General features: G+C 38.6%; 1 protein-coding gene across 3 annotated transcripts in view; it reads right to left on the reverse strand.

The window, feature by feature from the left end:
• Katnal2 (katanin catalytic subunit A1 like 2) overlaps positions 1-19,165 on the reverse strand; it is a 72,588-nt gene that overhangs the window by 18,125 nt on the left and 35,298 nt on the right. For 2 of the 3 annotated variants that reach the window (XM_063231723.1, XM_013157169.3), the window contains 9 exons: positions 18,439-18,605; positions 17,119-17,167; positions 12,909-13,026; positions 11,886-11,984; positions 9,693-9,791; positions 9,411-9,488; positions 5,634-5,732; positions 4,141-4,204; positions 3,788-3,906 (listed from right to left, as the gene is read on the reverse strand). In XM_063231723.1, coding sequence (XP_063087793.1) covers positions 3,788-3,906; positions 4,141-4,204; positions 5,634-5,732; positions 9,411-9,488; positions 9,693-9,791; positions 11,886-11,984; positions 12,909-13,026; positions 17,119-17,167; positions 18,439-18,511 — 798 coding nt within the window. In that variant the 5' untranslated portion in view covers positions 18,512-18,605. Of the gene's footprint in view, positions 1-3,787; positions 3,907-4,140; positions 4,205-5,633; positions 5,733-9,410; positions 9,489-9,692; positions 9,792-11,885; positions 11,985-12,908; positions 13,027-14,090; positions 14,258-17,118; positions 17,168-18,438; positions 18,606-19,165 lie in introns of those variants that run through there. The other variant, XM_063231725.1, reaches the window with a different exon arrangement.

The raw sequence follows: 19,165 nt of genomic DNA on the forward strand, positions 1-19,165 counted from the left end.
CTCTCTGAAAGGAAATGAGATGAGATCCTTTCAGATTGGCAGAGGTTACCTGTTTCTTCTTGAATTATTTTTTCAAATATTCAAATAAAATGCATTCCATAGAAAGACAAACATAAATATCTTCTAAACTTATGAAAAATGTTTAAATTCCAAATCAAAGGAATGTACATATAAGCACTGAAATAATGAAATATTCAATTTCTGAAATATTACTTTTCATTATCAGAATGGCAAAGATTTTTAAAAATTTTTGAGATTACACAATTACTTAGCAATTCTGTGTCATAGAAACTGTCCTACAATATTACAAATACAGAGATGTGTATATTGAAGACTATCCTCTTCAGTGCTGTTCACAATGGCAAGAGACTGGAAACAATCTAAATGCCCAACAAAAAACACTGATTATATATATTTTAGTATATTCATGCAATGAAAACCTATAAAACCTTGAAGCCATATGAAAAAAATATGTTTTGTCTGTTTATGATAGTCTCAAGCAATATCTAAGTTATATTATTAAGTGGAGGAAAAAAGTATAGAAGGGGTTGTACAGTATATTTTGTTTCTACTTAAAAAGAAAGGGAAAGACCCACTTCTTAACGCTTCCATACATATAAATAAATATTCTGGAAGGCTACACCAAGAACAGTTAATAGTAGGTGCCTCCAGGAAGAAGACTAAGAGATTTATATGTCCTTTGATAATTTTTTTTTCATAAAAGCCAGTTACTTTTAAATCCATGACATGGAGAAAATGTAGGGAAAATCATTTCCTCACTCTTAAAATTCTAACAAAATAATACTGAAGCAAATGGAAATTTCAGTTAAAGAAAAATGCTCATAAAGAACAGACTTCTTGCCAATTAATTTTTTTGAGTTATTTAACATTAAACAAGGAAATTCACTTAGCTTCAATTTTGGTTAAGAGCATTCATAAAGTCAAGTAGAGTGACATATCTGTAATCCTAGCTCTTGAGAGACTGAGGTATAAGAAATGCAAACTCAAGTTCAATTTAGGCAATTTAGAGAGACCTCTGTTTTAAAATTTAAAGCTTTAAAAAAAAGAAGGAGAGGCCATACATATAACTCACTGCAAAGGCACTAAGTTTACCCCCCTAGTTCCATAAAAATAATAATCATCAAGTAAATACCTGAATTTTTTCTTCTGCCTAGCTAAGTCTTGTCTAGAAGGCATAACTGATCATTCTTTGAGTGCTTCACAATGTCTTGGGCTCATGGTTCTAAACAGCACTTTTCATGATAGGAGATTAATTAATCTGATTCTGGGGCATCTTTTAAGGGTTTAGGTGTTACAAAACATACAGAAATAAAACATTGGAGGAGAAACAGGGAGCCCACTTCCTGTGAGCCAGTGGTAATTGTGGGCCAGGAGGAGAAACAGGAAGTGCTCTTCCTGTGAGTTCGCTGGCATGTGGGCTGGGAAATAAGAGGTGAGTGCCCTATCCCCTGCCAACAACAGGCTGACTCAGAGGAACACAGACCAAGTTAATAGCAACTGAAGTGCAAAAACAACTTAATGCTTATGTTGTTTGATTGACTCTGCAGGCCTAAAGCCAGTAGTCTGAGCATCTATTTAGAGGATAACAATATGCAATTTAGCAACTATGAGGAATTTTCTTCTGTCTTGTTTTTGAAATCCAATGTTGTTCTCACTGTTTTGTTTTGCTCCATTTTATTGTTTTGTTTTATTCAATGTTTTGTTTTGGTTAGCTTTATTCTGTTCTGTTTTGTTTCATTTTATTATGTTTAATGGTATGGGTGACAATTTTGAGAACAGCAAAAGCATTATGGTAGCAATGGTTGATTTCTTATTATTCTGCTTTGAAGTCCTATATCACTTTCACTGTTTTGTTTTGATTCTGTTTTGCTGTGGTTTTATTCTCTTTAAAATAAAAAAAATAAGAACAAGAAACAGCAAACTCCCAGCATGCCTCTTTGCTATCAAAGACTTGGGGTCTATCCTTTCCTAGACTCAAATGCGTCTACTTTAAATTAGGAGAAAATACTCCAATTTCCACTTTATTTTTATTAAAACAGACAATACAGATTTATTATAGGAAAAATAGAAAACAAAATATAAACAAAATGAGAGAAAACAATGAAAGTCATCGGGATATTGTATTTCACAACAACCATTTTTGTCAAGTGTTTGCTGAGCACATTCATCATATCAGTCACTGGGCATGGGCTGCAGACAAAGCAGTAGCCAGGTCCAGTCTCTCCGCTTGTGGGGTTTTCCTTAGCTTGGGTGCTTTCTCTCCTCTCCATTAGAGGATAAACTTTTTATCTTTTAGGATTTTATTTTCCATATACATTTTTATGTGTAATTTGTTTATTTGTTTATTTGTGTCTTTTGAGACAAGGTCTCGTATGCAATCAGGCTGGCCTTGGGCTTACTTTGTAGACCCAAAGGTTGGTCTCAAACTTGCAATGATCCTCCTGTCTCAGCCTCCTGAGTGCTAAGATTACAGGAGTGCACCACCATGCCCAGCTGTACATTTATTTTTAAATGGCCACTTTCTTATTCCGTCACCAGCTTTTTTGTCATCTGGTAGTATCTTGTGAACATCTTTCTCTGTCAATAAATATGCATGCCCACCAAATCTAACTGTAAATAAGTTCTACTTTTAACATTAAAAAAAGAAATGAAACACCCCCAAAAGATCTCAGACTGCTAAAAATTACAGTTAACTGAATTTCAGCTAGTTGTAATCCTCCTAATCAGAATCCCATGGGAACCAGAAATGTAATAGCAGTTAACTATGAGCCTCATCTTTGAACTGACACTGAGTTAGACTCAAAATAAAAATCAAAGAAGTGGAAGATGTCAATGAATATTTTCACAAACTACAATCCTGAAAAGATGATGGGAATTTATAAAAATGTACATACTTAAAACAACTTGAAAAACATCAAAATCTTAATAAGTTATTTTAGGTAAATCAATCACTCTTTTAAAAATATTTCATTATAACATCCAAACTGCCATAATCCTCCGGAAACGAGTCATCCAATGGAACATAATTTCAGAGTAATATTCAGAGGTAACTTTTTGGAAAAAAATATTTTGCATTCATTTAATATTTTTTTAATCAGTTATTCTACAGAAGGTATTAGGTCCACAAATCTACCTGAGAGGGATCTACCTTAGATTGAAGCATGCATATAAACAGGTATTCTTTTAAGGTGATTGTATAAAGTAAAAATGTATGGTATAAAATACACCATAGACTAGGAATGAGACATAATAAAAATAACCTTTCAGGGAAGGTTAAAAACTCTACAGACTATGAGTACTATGGAGAAAAATAATTGCTCAGAACAGCTGAAAGAATAATTAAATTCTATGTCTCTCAATTTTTCCTTAAAGTACTTCGTATAGGGACTGTCATTCTATAGTAGACTCTCAGTAAAAGTTAACCTAATATAATGCACACTTTTAATAATTAATGAATCTTGACTGAAGAAAAAAATAGGCTACTTCAGAGACATATTTTTCTCCTGGCTTCCATTTCTACATTGCATGAATCGGAAAAGAGCTGTTGGTAAAATTCCAAAAGAAAAGAGATCGTGGTTTGCTGATGGGAGCATGATTAATATCTACAAACAGTAGTCAATCCATTTTCCAGGTTTTTGGTAATCAAGATCCACTGTAAAGTCAAACATATATATCATTCCCAAACAAGTAAGTGCTAACATAATTTTGTACCAGTGTATTCTGCTAGAAAGTACTTTTTTAAAAAATAAAAATTAAGATTTCCTACCCGAACAAGTTTTTCTGAATCCCCTCTCCATTTGCTGACAATGGTGGATGCAGAAATGTTAAAGAAGGTTGTTTTGCACTCAGTGGCCACAGCTTTGGCCAGTAAAGTCTTTCCTGTACCTAGATATGCAGGACAAATATGAAAAGCACTTAAACTCCATTCCATTCTCTTCCTACATACAGCAATCTCACACTAGGCGGAGGGAGTGATTGTTCAGATGCCTTTTTTTTTTTTTTCATTTTTATCGGTACTGGGGATCGAACTCATGACCGCCTCGGGTAAGATCAGAAGGGGCCTCTCGTCCTCTGTTCATGCACACTTACTACACTCCAAAATAGAAAAGTAGCATTTACCTGGAGGGCCATAAAGCAGGAGACCTTTCCAGGGGGAAAGAATTCCTGTAAAGAGCTGTGGATACTATAGAAACAAAGAACAATGATGAGCTTTGGTATCAGTGTATCAGACAGTATGCCCATAGCACAGCAAGCTAGTAATGCTAGAATAAACCACACAGTCGAGGTCTATAACTCAGTACTTCCTTTTTAGTCCAAGCTCTGCTTTTCTGCATATATTTTATCTGTATTAATTATACAGTTACACTGGATACAAATGCCTGACTTCATGTCTGAGTTATTAAAAGAGCAACGTTTTGGGGGGTGCATATGGGGGTGCAACAGGGCACTCTCCCTGAGCCTTTTTTTCTCTTAAAACAGGTCCACAGTAAGGTGCTAAGTGTCCTTTAGCAATGACCAAGACCCTTCCTCAAGATAAAAAAAAAAAAAAATTAAAGGGCTGGAGATTTAACTCAGTGTGAAGGCTGGGGTTTAATCCCTAGTATGGCAGTCTAGAAACTAGACAGATTAGAGTTCATGGAGAAATAAAGGTTATGGAGAAATGAAGGTTCCATGCACACACACACACATACACAGAGAAAGACAGACAGAGAGACAGAGAAATACAGAGAGAGAGAGAGAGAGAGAGAGAGAGAGAGAGAGAGAATGCTTATGAATCAGATCATACCATTTCTGCTCTTTGCAGGAACCCTGTATGAACAGATCTGGACTTGCCTGCTAGATGAGAAGCCCAGTAGAGAAAGACCTTAGCTGTCCCAAACTTTCCAAACTCTCCCTGCCACTCTGGCTGATGCCCCATGTAGACCAATAACACCATTGGAAAAGAGATGAGCCAGCCCAGCTGAATCCATCCCAAATTGCCTACCCACAGGATGGCAAATGAAGAAAGTGTTGTTCTAAAGCTGTAGGGTTATATAGCAAAAACTATGTGATATACACTGAGCTTCTCATCACCCCATTCATAAACCAAAGATGGAAAGTATTGTTTTTATGCCTAGTATTTGAGCCGTGCAGAAATGTGTTAAGAATAAGTAATGAGTGCAGCATGCTGGCCCACTGGCCACGGCCTGGAAGGCTGTGTATTCTTCACAACCAGCCTAGAGTTCAGGAATGGGGCGAGGGCGGGTCTACAGAAACAGAGTGAAAGGTCCCCTCCTACAGGAGGTATTTCCACTACAGTAAGTACATTTTTTAGGAAGGAGGCTGATTTGAACCAATGTATACTAGCAGATAAATCAAATTTATGCAACAGAGTTTTAGATCTTAAATTATCACAATGAGCAGAGACCTGTGTTGCACCAATATGAAACATGATTTTAAATTGTCCAGAATGAACTAGACTTGATACTCTGGTCTTAACAAATGATGCGGATGAAAAGTTAACTTGTGGACAGAAAGTCATGTTGTCCTTCCCTTTCTGACGCGTATGTGTTACACAGCTTATCCAGTGGATAATGAATAGAAATAACCCCCGAGGGGCTTCCCATCCTTACCCTGATAGGATATACAACTGCTTCTTTGACTAACTGCTTGGCTGCATCCAGTCCAATAATGTCATCCCATTTTATGTTTGGATTATGGAGATAAATGTCCTGCAATGCACATTTGATCATTTTGTTAAAACTAATGTTTTCCTCCACAGCTGTAACAAACACAAGAACAGTAGAATACTTGACTTACAATTGGACATAAAGTGCTGATAATAAAAACTTTTCATATTAGATATATGCATATGGATAGATGATGTTTTGAGCTCATCAAATGGATGCCATGAAAATATTCAATGATTTCTCCAAAGAAGAGATTGGTGACGCAATATGGTATTTTTAGAAGGAGAGGAAAAATCGCCTAACAATGAACTTTACCTGTCTTCAGTCAATAACAAACCACGCTGATTTATAGCCACAATCAGAGAAGCTGCAGTATATGCTTTCAGATTACATTAGTTTTTATTATGAGACACAGTTCCTTGCTGGCGTCTGGCTTTTCTTTTGCTCTTTGAACTGGCAAACACTTTCTTAATTTGTTGTGTAAAAGAGATAATGCTCCTCTGAAACCAATTTCTCTCTTTTCCCCAGCGATCACTCCCTGCTTCCAGCAGGAGCAATTGCTTCTGCAAGATTCAAGAAAGCCAACAACTGAACAGAAGTGCGGTTTTCCCTCTTATCACAAAGCCCTGTAGCAACCATCTAGGGTAATCAATTAAGGCAGCTTTTACTGATAACTAATTTACACTTTCCAAGCTTCAATTTCACAAGCCTCAGAACAGTCACTCAGGGGCCTATTTCAGGCAAACAATGCCTATGGTGTTACATCAAAAAATAAATAAATAAATAAATAAACTTTTAAAAGCCCTTTTTCAAAGTTACTCTGATACAGAACAAATCTAGAAGCTAAGTATTTATTTAATTTTAAAGCTAATATACATGCATGTTCCAAAAGTATCAAAATACATTTTTTAAAAGCCAGTGACAAAGATGTTACAGTATCCTACTCCTGTCTGCCCTCTGCCCAGTGCCTCTACCACAGGAGTTCCACTTTTATGGAGGAGACTATTTATAGAAGTGATTTGAGTAATCCACAACATGCATCATCCATTGTTGAACAGGATGCCAGAAAAGGACTCAGTCTTCCAAAATCTTGAGAGAGCCCCCCTGATCTAAGTCTTCATGCAAATCCACCAGCCATTTGTATTCTTATTATGCTTTTTCTGGAAGAAATTTTGGCCCATAATGAGGATTCATCTACCTTAGTACTCAAATCATCCATAGATAATTGTATTTTATAATTGACACTGAGTTCCCCAAGATAATGTTTAATTTCTCAGTCCAATGTGCCTCCTTATCAGTCCACAGTTACCAGTCAGAACACCACAAGACTGCCTCATGAGTGGTGACCTCTTCAACATTAGAAGCATTCAAGCGGGGGCTGAATGACTGACTATCTCCCATGATATTGTGGAGAAGATCCCATAAGAATCTTTTCGTAAGATGACAGTATGTAATTTATCAACTAGTGATTTCTTAGTGTTTTTTTAAATTTTGTATTGTTGCCACCTTTTTTGTTTTGCTTTTAAATTTTTCTTTTAAATAAAAGAAAATTTTTTTTCTTTTAAATAAAATTTTTTTTAAAACAATCTTTTCAGGTCACTTACATTCTGTGGTCGTATATTTAGTCACATTATTCTTTTGCAAAAATGGCAATGAGACTGCTAATTTTGGTTGACATAAAAAAGATTTTGCTTGTCTCTCTTTTACATCTCAGCCAAGTACAATCATCCATCCCCTCTCACAGGTAAACAACTCATTGCACTGGCCTCCCCTTCTCCCTTGCTCTGCCATCCATCCACTTCACTATCATGAGAATGATGACCTATCTACAAGCACTTGGATGACCTCACTCTCTGAGGAACACTATTCAAAAGTACCTCACCTAGCCAAGGATTCAGCTCAGCAGCATAAGCACCTGCTTGGCAAGTACAAGGTTATGAGTTTGATCCCCAGTACAAATAAATAAATAAATACAAATACCTCACCTCTAGAAGCCAATGCCCAGTCCTAAGTACTGTCCGGGTGCCCTTCTTCAGGAACATTGCCTCTACCCAGTCCTATAACCCACCCACCACTCTCTGCCTCTTGCTTGGCTCACCAGAAGTGTGCGCAAACCACACAATTTCACTGCGTGTGTGCCTCGGCTCCCAGTATCTCTCACGCTTTCTTATGGAGCTCTTTCTAATGTATGTTCTCTCCTAACACTTTAGTCACCTTTGGTGAAAAATACCCTTCCTTCATGCTCTCAAAATCCATTTGTCCAGACAACTAGAAATTCTTGCAGGCAAAGATTACATTATCTATTATGTTCACCCTTTTGATTTGACCGACTCTGTTCTGTTATGTCACATTTGGTTTTACTCTCTTCAAAAAAAAGTAATAAGAACTGTGGGAGTAATAAAACCCAAAATGTGTAATTGTCATTGTACAAAAGAAAGGAAAAGGGGGCTGGGGATTTAGCTCAGCGGCATAAGCACCTGCCTTGCAAGCAGGTGGTCGTGAGTTCGATCCCCAGTCCGATAAAAACCAAAAAAAGACCAAAAAAACAAAAAAAGGAAAAGAAAGTGCTCTGAAGGATATAACTGCATATATATTTAAGTGTATAAGATAGATAACCATATTACTGAGTTTTGTCGGATCATTAAACAGAACTGTTTGCAGTCTCACTGTTTGAAGGTCCACTTTATTTGCTTTAATTTTGTAACTTGAACAACTATTTCTAAGATAACAATATGTAATCTATTAACTAGTGATTTCTTACTGTTTATTCTTTCTGAAATTCTGTATAACTTGTACCCTTTTTCTGGTTTTTTTTTTCCTTTTTCTCCTTAAATAAAATTAAAAAAAAAAAAAACACTACACCTGCTCTGTCCCCCTTTTTGTTCTCAGACCTTTGCATGTGCCTGGTCCAGCTTGGATGGGCAGTGCGCAGCTGCCAAACTGGATAGAGAAGCCAGGGCACATACTTCCTTGGATCTACAGTCAGTGCATTTTTGGGTCATTTTAAGCATCCTCCTGATCTTGACCTCAAATATGAGATCAGTCCTCAAATATGAGATCAGTAGAAATTAGAAAAATAGGCTTTAGTTCAGGAATCTGATCCTAAGAAATTTGACCAACCTCACACAGCTAGAAAAAAAAAAAAAGGGATATAGAAATCAAATACAAGTCAGCTCATTCCAAAGCCTGTGTCATCAGCCGTTAGGCTCCACTGCTTTAGATTCCAGGACCCAAGCTTGAAAAATCTGCAGCGTGGGTGGTAGAATCTTTCCTAATACTCTTGTTTTTCCATAGAAATTTCTGATTATGAGATCATTAGACTCTGACCTCTTTTTAGTCTTTCTTTCTTTCTTTATTATTATTATTTTTTTTATTAACAAGAAGCAGGCACATTCTTTGTGTGTCTAAGAGGCTTCTTTCCTTGACTCTGGGCCTTGCTATCCGACTTTTCACCTGTCCTTTCTTTTCTACGTCTTTTTCTCTCTCAGTTTTCTTGGCCTCTATAGTGAGATGGTGGGCTTTTTATATTGTAATTTTATGATTCTATAATTTATTTATCATGCATTATTATGCCTCTAAACAATATGAGTGCCTTCGCAAGTGGGGGCACTTTATAAATAAATGATCATATTTATTGTTATTAATAAAAGAAGCAGCCCACAATGCTCCAGGAGCACCAATCTGCCTCAGTAAATTTGTGAATTGAATAGTAGATCTTACCCGGCTCACCACTGCTGCCAATTCTCGCATCTCACTGTTTATGCCAATAAATGCACTCAGAGGTTTCAGCAATCGTTCCTGATGAGAGGAAAAGAGAGGCTTGCATTACCATATTGGTTCATAATATAAAAGAAAAAACAGGATCTTAGTGAAATAAATGGTGACAAGTTGCTTTGACCTTTGACTTGATCTTAAGCTTTGACTATATTCCAAGTGATATTTTTAAAGTTCATTTGGACTTTTGACAGTTTAAAAGCCAGACAGCACATCTGAGCTACTTACAGAGGGATCTGGGTTACAGTCAAAGGTGTTCAAGGCAAATTCACTGGTTGTTCCTTTGACAGCATCTGTGAGCAGCCCTCCAAAGTCAGTGATTTGGCCCTAAAAAGAAATAAAAAGTACCACTGCCGTTTAACACATACAACAAGACTGTCCTTAGAAACCTGGCCTCAGTAAATCAAGTTACGCTTATCCAGACATACCTGAAGGGTACCAGGGCAAATTTCAAGTTAAGTTATAAAAAGAACCTATACAAATACTGTCCAAAATGATGTCTTCAAATTGGGCTACTCTAAGAAACTAAATAATTCTTCAGTTTATTTGAGTAGAAATTCATGAATACTTTCAGTTCCTGACACATTACCAACTTTCTTATATGATTACTGCTCCTGTCTGGTCTCATCTTTTTAAGACATTATGTGTGCAAGAGTAGAGATGGGTCCTGTTTGTTGACCACGCATCACTTGATTGCTTTAAAGAAAACAGGTGTGCAAGGCACTCTGTGAAGATTGCTTTTAATTCTTATGACACCTCTTCTAGTGAGGAGTGACACCCTAGTTTTTGTGTTTCTGGAGGCAAGGTCCGAGGAGTTAAGTAATCTGCCGGGACTACGCAGCTAGTAAGAGATGTAAGGCCAGGATTCAAACCCAGTTCTCTCAATGCCACACTCTTTTTCCTAGAAGTGTGTGTGTGGGGGGGGAACACATGAATGCAGGCAAAAACATGTTTACAGGAATCACTGCAAACGTGTATGAGGTGTGGCTCTTCTTTCATTACGATGGGCACTCTACTGAGCTCCATTTTACAGATGAGAGAAGTGAAGCTCAGAGAGATTATAAACACTTTGCCCAAAGTCTGTCTGCAGGAGAGCCCAAGTGGACAGACTCACAATCCCATGCCCTTAACACACCAAGGAAATGTGCAGAGAGGTGTGGGAAACACAAAGCGAGCAGCCTTAACATGGCCAGGTTAGACCCACCTTGAGGATCAGCCCCTAGTGGTATATTCTTATTCAACCTACGCATATTTGAAATGCTAGGAAGAAAACCATCTATATTTTATCCTAAGGGCGTTTCTGCTGGAAGAATTTATAGTCAGCCGATTTCAAAGGTTAAGTGCTGGGTTAAATAGTCGTTTCCTCATGACCCAATCAGAAACACCCATTTGTATCAATGTGAAGCATTCACAAGAGAAACTAAAGCCACGAAATTTCAAGGCACAAAAGTGACTGAAAACATGACCAAAGCAGTGAAGGTGAACAATGAAGCATTTCTCCATGGGAGACACTGATGGGAGAGGCATCATTTACCCAGTTAACTGAGGCCCTTAAAGGAAGTCACCACAAGTCAGCGAGGCAGCTCCCCTGGTTAACATACACAAGCTCCAACTCACCCAGAGCTCAGTTTACCTGAAAAACTGGCCAGAACTAAATCAGTAGGGCATAGTCTATGAACTTCATTTGAAAAAAGAGAGAGGATTTAAAGAATGACAATCTTGGAGGCTACACTTGAAAGGAACATTATAAGCTTTTTTTTTTCCTCCCTGGTACCAGGGATTGAACTCACAATCTCACGCTTGCCAGGCAGGCACTTTATGCTGCTGAGCTAAATCCCCAGCCCCTGGAACATTAGGCTTTTCAGTTTCTAAAGGACTTGCTTTAGCTACCTGCCATAGTCATCTAGTCTGTGTCTTCTCTCTTGGAGAAACTACTATTTACAAATCCAGACATGAGACTCATTATGAAAAGGGTAAAAATATCTACCAAGGACAGAGTCAGCCCTAGATCACCTGAGGCACCATGGGATCATACTTAAACCTGGAGCCACACCTCCAAAAGAGAAGAGGGACACTAATCATCCTTTACTCCTGATAAGGCTGAAAGGAGTGAATATGAGCCTACAGCTCATTACCTAATGCTCCCTGCCAGCCAAAGTTTATTATGCTAATCATACACCATTTGAGCTGAAATGAACAGTTAAAGCCATCACGTCCAACTATTTAAACTACAAATAAGGGACACTAACCTTCTTAGAAATAGGGCTGCCCATTTCAGACCATTCTTCCAGAAAAAACATGCCAGATCAGAACTCACTTTCTGATTATCACCCATTGCTCATCCCAGTTTACCTCCCAGCCAACCTTTGTATTTATAAAAAGAATTCTTTTTCCGGTGTTAGGATCCTGAGTGCCACTTACTCGTCGTGGGATGGCATTTTCCTCTCCACTGTCTCTGTGAATTCTTGATATATTTAAACCAAAGTCAGCATTCTCCACATGAGCATTATTGACACTCTCCTGAAGAAAGAGGAAAACAGTGAGAAGCCAGCTGTGGAAACAACTGAGATGCTGGTTGCACCTGCCTATTCCCCCATTCTCTACATGCTGGCTTGCAGTTCTGTATATGGGGAACCCTGCATGTTATCTGGCCAGTTTTGTACAGATCCGATAAGATGAATAAACTATCTGTGCCACGATGGAGGAGCTGTATATTGGAGCAAAGGGTTGTGCCTCGACCTATCCCACTTGCTGGCTTGTCCTTCCTCGTGTAGCCAGAGTTGGCCAAATCAGAAGGATCAGCAAAGTCAGCCAGTCTCCTGGGAACTCATCTACCTCGAAGGTGAGGAATTATATTGAAGAACTGAGTTTCATGATCATTCCTTCCCATGTGGCCAAGAATCTTTGACATTAACTCTTGCTACTCTTTTTTTCTGTTTTCCTTGACTCTCTTTCCTTTGAGGCCTAAAACATTTTGTCCCTGATAAGATCTTTGATATGCATCTCTCGCTGGAATTTCACCCATCTGCCTAATGAACTCTCTCACTGCCCTCTCTTTCTAAAAAGTGCAATGCAGAGAGAAGTGAAGACCAACAATGTGTGCTGTGGAGAAGCCCAGCAGGAGACAGCTGAGACCCAGTGGCACCAGATTCTCTTCCAGCCTGCACTGAGCAAGCCCAGGGATGTTTTGTGACAGGAAGACCTGACACCTGAAGTGACCTCAACTTAGAGGTAGGTATAAGATCTGCTGCAGCCAGACCCCACTGCCTGAGGCCACTGTCCTGCACTCAGCCCAGGAGAAATCTAGCATACTAAAAGTTCTACAACTCTTCAAAGAATTCCACAGTTGAACTAAATCATGCAGAAATTTTTAAAACAAACAAATGTGACCTTTTCCTTAATTTATTTCTAGGTCAAGTGTAATATTAACAAAGCCATTCTGACCTGTTTAGGATGCTCCTTATTTAGAGATTTGGTGTCCCTTGTCTTCCCTGCTGGGGCTTTGGATCTTGGCCTCTGGTGATTGATCTTGGGGAGATTTTGACAATTGTCATCCATCATTCTAAAGAAGGGAACAAAAACCTTATAAAAAATTATTCTAAGTACTTAATTTTAAGTAAACAACTAATATAGCACATTTGAAATATGTAAAGAACATTCTTCAGAGCTATGCAGATGTACCACAGTAGGGCTCTCATATGCCATCTTCATCCATCCTAGTCCTGCCTCTCTCATGGCTACTCACTGGGCTCCTCTAAAACCAGGCTAGAGGACTCACCTCCTCCTGGAAACTGCGTCGCTTTCCTCATTTCTCCTTTACACTGCACAGCTTCAGCCCTTTGGCAGATGGCTTCAGTGCTCTAGGATGCACTGTTTTCCAAAAATCCTTTCACTGTTTTTCCCTACACTCCTTAAGAACATCAGACCATGAAAACTATGAGAAGTGGGGCAGATGGAGCCATTCTATTCAAATTAAGAAATATTGGACCAGGGCTGGGGATTTAGCTGAGCAGCATAAGCTCCTGCCTTGCAAGTGCGTGGTCGTGAGTTCAATCTCTGGAACCAATAAAAAAAAAAAAAATATTGGACCAGGGGTATAGCTCAGCAGCACAAGTGTCTGACTTGCAAGCACAGAGTCCCAAGTTCAATTCTCAGTTCAAAAAATATTTAAGAAATATTAAGGATTTGTCCATGGTTTCAATCCAGTAAACTGGGTATACCTTGCCTAGTGGAAATACTTCTCAACCTGGGTGGGCAGTAAACATCAAAGAGGACTTGTGGAAGGAAAGCAAAATTTACCCATGTCTGTCATCACAGATCATTCATAGGGGCCAAACAACTTCCCATCAAATACTGTTCACTTGGAGCAAAACAAACTGATGGAAGTGGAAATCAGAGCACTAACTCTGGGGAAGAGGGAGCATTGACTGGGGAGGGATCAAGGAAGCCTGGGGGAAGACTGCACATGGTGGTGGTTACAGAGCACTGTACTTGATTTTCTATACATATTATATAAGGGTGAAATAGATCTGTTCACTATTTACTCATATTAAGACATCAAATCTGGTCTTAAAATATCTCTACTGTTCAGCAGAAGATGCCATCCAGAGTGAGAAAAAAACCTACGTGGAGGACAAAAATAAAAGGACTCTTTCCATGTTGTAAGTTGTTTTCTATGCTTAGGACATTCGTTCTTTTGTCTTTCCATGTTTCAGGCATCTGCAGGAGGTTTGCTAGAAGGATTTCATCGATGTTCTAAGTGACTTCAGAGAGCGAGTTCCTTAACTCCATTTCTTCACAGGAAAGAAAAAGTTGTTTATCTCTAACATGAACATACTGTTTGACCAGCAGGATCACACACATCAACAGTACTATAAATGTGCAACCATAATGATCCCAATGTTGAACCCACTCAGCAAGCATCATGAGTGATGAACCCTAACCATCCTCAGGGTGTCTTTTTCATCTCTAAGGTAGGATTAAGAATATCAGTCTTTTGGACCTCTTGCTGTCACAAAAAAGAAATAACTATGAAGTGAACACCAAGAATTTTGGAAAAGCAAACCCTTAGTAATAGGAATGCATGCATTTTATATATAATAGGAATGCATATATTTTATATAATAGGAATATATTTATATATAACATAATAGAAATATATATTATATATATATATATGTTTGTCTCAATATCCTTACTCAATATATTTATGGGACTGGAAGGGAATGAGAACTCCATCTTTCCACTGTGATTTCACATTGGATGCACCTGATCCAAAACATTTGCATTAACACTAGCAAAGACAAAAGGACTAATGTCCAAAGCAAGGCAATTTATTTTCCATCAGCTCTAACAATTATAAAATTCTTCCAAATATGAAACCAAATTCCCCCAACTTTACATCCAGCTCCTGGGGCTAGGTGCACCCAGGGGAGATTTCCTGAGAAGACCCAATTCCCCTTTAAAGAGTGAAGGTAGCTACTATACTGTTCTAAGGACATGAGTGATGAATGTCCATTGTTCCAGTTAAACACTCCCAGGTTGGTCCAGCCATTCCTAAAGTTATGTAGTTCCCAGATTGCTCCTATCCTGGTCACCTTCTGTTTGTCTCCTGTCTTCAGATCTGCATAGACTGACCTCCTACTTTTTGAGTAGAGTATTTCTGTTGATAAGACCTGAGGCCTCATCAGCAACCAACCACATTCAGGTGATATTGACTCAAGTGCTCTCATCTGCAGTTAAAATTCTAGGTTTCTGTTTTGTACTGGGGGAACTATTTGTTGAAAATCTTTTGACAGGGCCTAAACATTATTCCATTAATTTCATCCTGTTACTTTGAGCCCATCCCCAAATTGTCAAGACTTTCCGTGATTACAATTCTGTCATCTATCGTATTAGATACCTTTTCTCCCTTGTGTCACCAGCCCATCGGCAAACTGGAAATACATTCTCTTGTATGATGCAAGATTAAGACAATTTGATTAGCCAACAACAAGTCTCATGATACAACCTCTCATTCAAGAATCTTTGAGGATAAAATTGTGCACAAAACACTGTTCACTGCTTTCCTAATTATCCTTCCTGACTCTAGCCATTTGCTGTCCAACCTTTATGGCTTGCCAGGTACAGAAATCTACTCAGAGTGCAGCTGTCACCTAAGCCACTGTGATCCATCCCAAAGGGGAACCACACTCTCCAACAGCACTGGCTCACAGCATGTCTGCCAAAGAACACGGAGGACATTCCAGGCATGGATGTGCGCCTGCAAATAATCAGAATCCAAGAAGAGTCTAAAGCTGACCTGATAAAATACTTCTCACTGTTTCTATTCACAAGTAGTTATCATTTATTTCTAGAGTCTGACTAGCTTTATGGAAACTATAAATAACGGAATAATACTTTTGTTCAAATGACAAAAACCATTCTTAAAGAATAACTAAAGTCATGGCAGCCTTAGGCAGAGAGCCACCATGAGCACTCTCCTGAAGAATGCCATCCCTGTGAGCTGTGTGCACACATCCTGCTCCCTTCCTTCTCAGGATGGAGATGGGGAACTGGATTGGCAGCAACTGGTGACTGGGTAGGCACACAGAAGTCACACCTCTTGAAGCATGGTAAGTTGCTTGTGATCTCAATCTAAGTTTTCTTTTCTCAGCCATATTCCAAGAGCTTAAAAAAAAAACCTCTATTCCCTGCCTGAGTGTCTATTGTCTCCTACAAAAACTCCTGAGATTTAGGCGTTTTTTATGACAGCCTGAATCCACAGTTTGTATAGCTTCAAAGCTGGCCATTCTCAGAAAGAGCCCCTGGGCATTTCTTAACAGCAATAACAGCAAGGGTTTCTGTGTTGGGAGTGGTAATGAGGAATGGCGAGGGGTGGGGGAGGGGGGCCTTGTGGGAGAATGCACCTACCCAGAAGATTGAAGAAACATAGGGGGCTCCCATTAGGTACCTCAAGTCTGAAACAGGCCAAGTAGCAAGAGGCTAGGGAAAACCAAAGGAAAGGCAGGAAAGGACAGGTCCATGCAGACCAGCACAGTAGAAACAGAACCATGCCCTTGAACTCCTGGATTTCTGGTTGTTTTCACATAGTGCACAAAGAACGACAGATACTGTTTTAAAAGGGAAAACATCTCAGCACTCTACAAGCTATGAAAGGAAGATCAAAAGTTTGAGCTCAACTTGGGCATCTAAGTACATCTCAAAATAATAATAAAAAATTTAAAAAGTGTAAGAGCCCTAGGTTCAATCCCCAGTACCACAAAAACAAATAAATAAACAAAATTTACTGTATGCTCACCATGTGCCAGGAACTCACTATATACCAGAAAATATGCTTATAAGAGTGGGGCCAGGGACTGGGCTGTGGTCTATTAACTTCTGAGGTTCAAACTTTTCATGCCTTGCGGCCCAGAAAGACAGTACATCACTGGTTGCAGTTGCTTTCTGTAAACAGGGAGAAGTGACAATGACCCAAGTCCTACATGGCTATCTATACTCTGAGGGGACACCATGGCTGGCCCCACCAAGGTAGCAAGACCACAGGTGGTATTGCTGGCAGATAGTCATGGAAGTGCACAGAAGAATCCTGTGGGAAAGAACCCCACAAATTCTTAGAGTTGAGTTGACCAAGATGAATTACCATTCACTTTACCTTTTGGTCTTCCCTCCACTTCTTGGCAGTAAGTTATTTTCTGCTGTGACTTTGGGAAGAAAGCAAAGAATTTAATTTTAAGAGAAACAAAGTAATTTTTCAGGTAGTTTTCCCCTTTGTTCTTAAAATTAGTGCTATAGCTGTTTGAAGTAGAGCTTATATATCATGATCTAAAGAGAAATGAAATTCCCAGAGAAAAGAAAGAGACCCAATCTTCCCAATCCTCTCTATTCAGAGAAAGACTCCAGACCTCAGTAAACAGGCTGGAGACTATGCACATGGCAGCATTTCCAATAGGATTTGGCTTCACAGCCGCTATTTTATTGAGTTTTCGTGAATTTGACATCACTTTCCTGGGGTTTCCTCCTTCAATGATTATGTACGGCAGGGAACACTAATGAGTCATAGCCAGCCAGTTTACCCTAAAATAAAGACATTTTGTGTCTGGTATCACAGGAAAATGTGAGTACCAATTGAAGTGAGCCATCCGGAAATCAGATCCGGGTCAGTAACCGAAACTTATGGGGTCAGTGCATATAGACCTGGTCAATGCTTTCTCAAGGCCTGCATCTAGCAACTAGCCAAGGAAGCAATTTCCGAACCCTGCATTGGAAAGAAGCTCAGATAAAACATCTCTTAGATCCCTTCCAACTCTGCAATTGAGCCCTGGCTATTTTTAATTGATGTTCCTCTTGGTTTCCTGGTCCCTACATGAAATGTTAAAGTCTGTGGCTTAACAAGTGCCTTATAGACAGGACAATAATCTCCCTTGGTTTATAATTACTTCCCCCATTTACAGACTTCTAAGTCAATGTTACTACATAACCTAAGGCCCTGGCTTTAGATCTTCCATCTAGTCAGCTTCCTTGACTGCTAACCCTTACTGGGATTTTGCATCATATTGATCATGATCTGGATTGATGGCTTCAAAAGCATTTCATTATCTATACATGAGCTAATCGCTCCACCAATACTCATTTTCATGTTATTTTCAAGATAGACAATAGGTCTTCCTAACAAGAAAAAGATCTTTTGTCATTTATCCTCTTGCAAAGCCTTCATCTCTTAAGAAATTAATGCTCATCTTCTGAAGAGTATCGGTTAATACACTGGGGCTTTACTTTCACCCCTCTCAAGCATACATTTCTCAAGGAAGCACCAACGTGACTAAAGGGTCATCAATATGCTGGCGATCGTGTTTAAAGTTTCTGCACTGGGTCTACAAAAGGATACGTGTTCTGGTCTACTGTGTGAGGTGAGGGCAGTAGATGAGACCATTCCTAGTGATGGGATAAAACATTATTTTTGAGAACAATATACCTGTATCTGATGTCTTTTTAACAATTTTGGGATATTTCTGGAATTTTATAAAATAGTAGCTCTCATATTCCATCAAAATGGTTTCAAGGTCAACGTTGTCACAAACTTCAAAGCGCTGTAAACCCAGTTGAGTTTCTTGCTCCAATGTATGGGCTGTATCAATGTATCTGGCAATTTATAGAAGAAAAAAAATTTAACTCTGGGTATAAAGAACAAAGGCAAACAGTCTTAACAAGTCCAAAGACATTCAATACAAAAAGAAAGCCTATATTAAATAGTGCATTGAGTGAAAACTACTATACATGAGATTTTTATGCAAAGTAAAAAATATTTCATATATTATACATATATCCAAATAGTTTTTCAAAGCAGTCACCTCTGGAAGCTATATACTTATTTTAGTGATGTCACCATTGTTTAAAACAATGTAAAGTCAAATAAGTAAATCAACAAAGAAAACACCTTATAGCCTTACCTTTATTTATGATTAGCCAAAGATGAATACTAACCTGACTACCTCTTTATTCATCGGTTGTCATTTGGGGTAATATTTGACAATTGATAAAATCTGAATTCAACTCTAAAGGTTAAGGATTTTTAGAGAGACATTCCAAGGATGTCTATGAATATCGTCAAGAAAATTTGCTATAAGTCTTGGATGTATTATATCTCATAAAATTGTAGTCACACTTTACACTAAAGGACCTTCTGTAAGTAGTATCATGAC

This window comes from Cavia porcellus, unplaced genomic scaffold, assembly GCF_034190915.1.
Source record: "Cavia porcellus strain 051 isolate PalLab524CR breed Dunkin Hartley unplaced genomic scaffold, mCavPor4.1 scaffold_20, whole genome shotgun sequence".
NCBI classification, from domain to species: domain Eukaryota; kingdom Metazoa; phylum Chordata; class Mammalia; order Rodentia; family Caviidae; genus Cavia; species Cavia porcellus.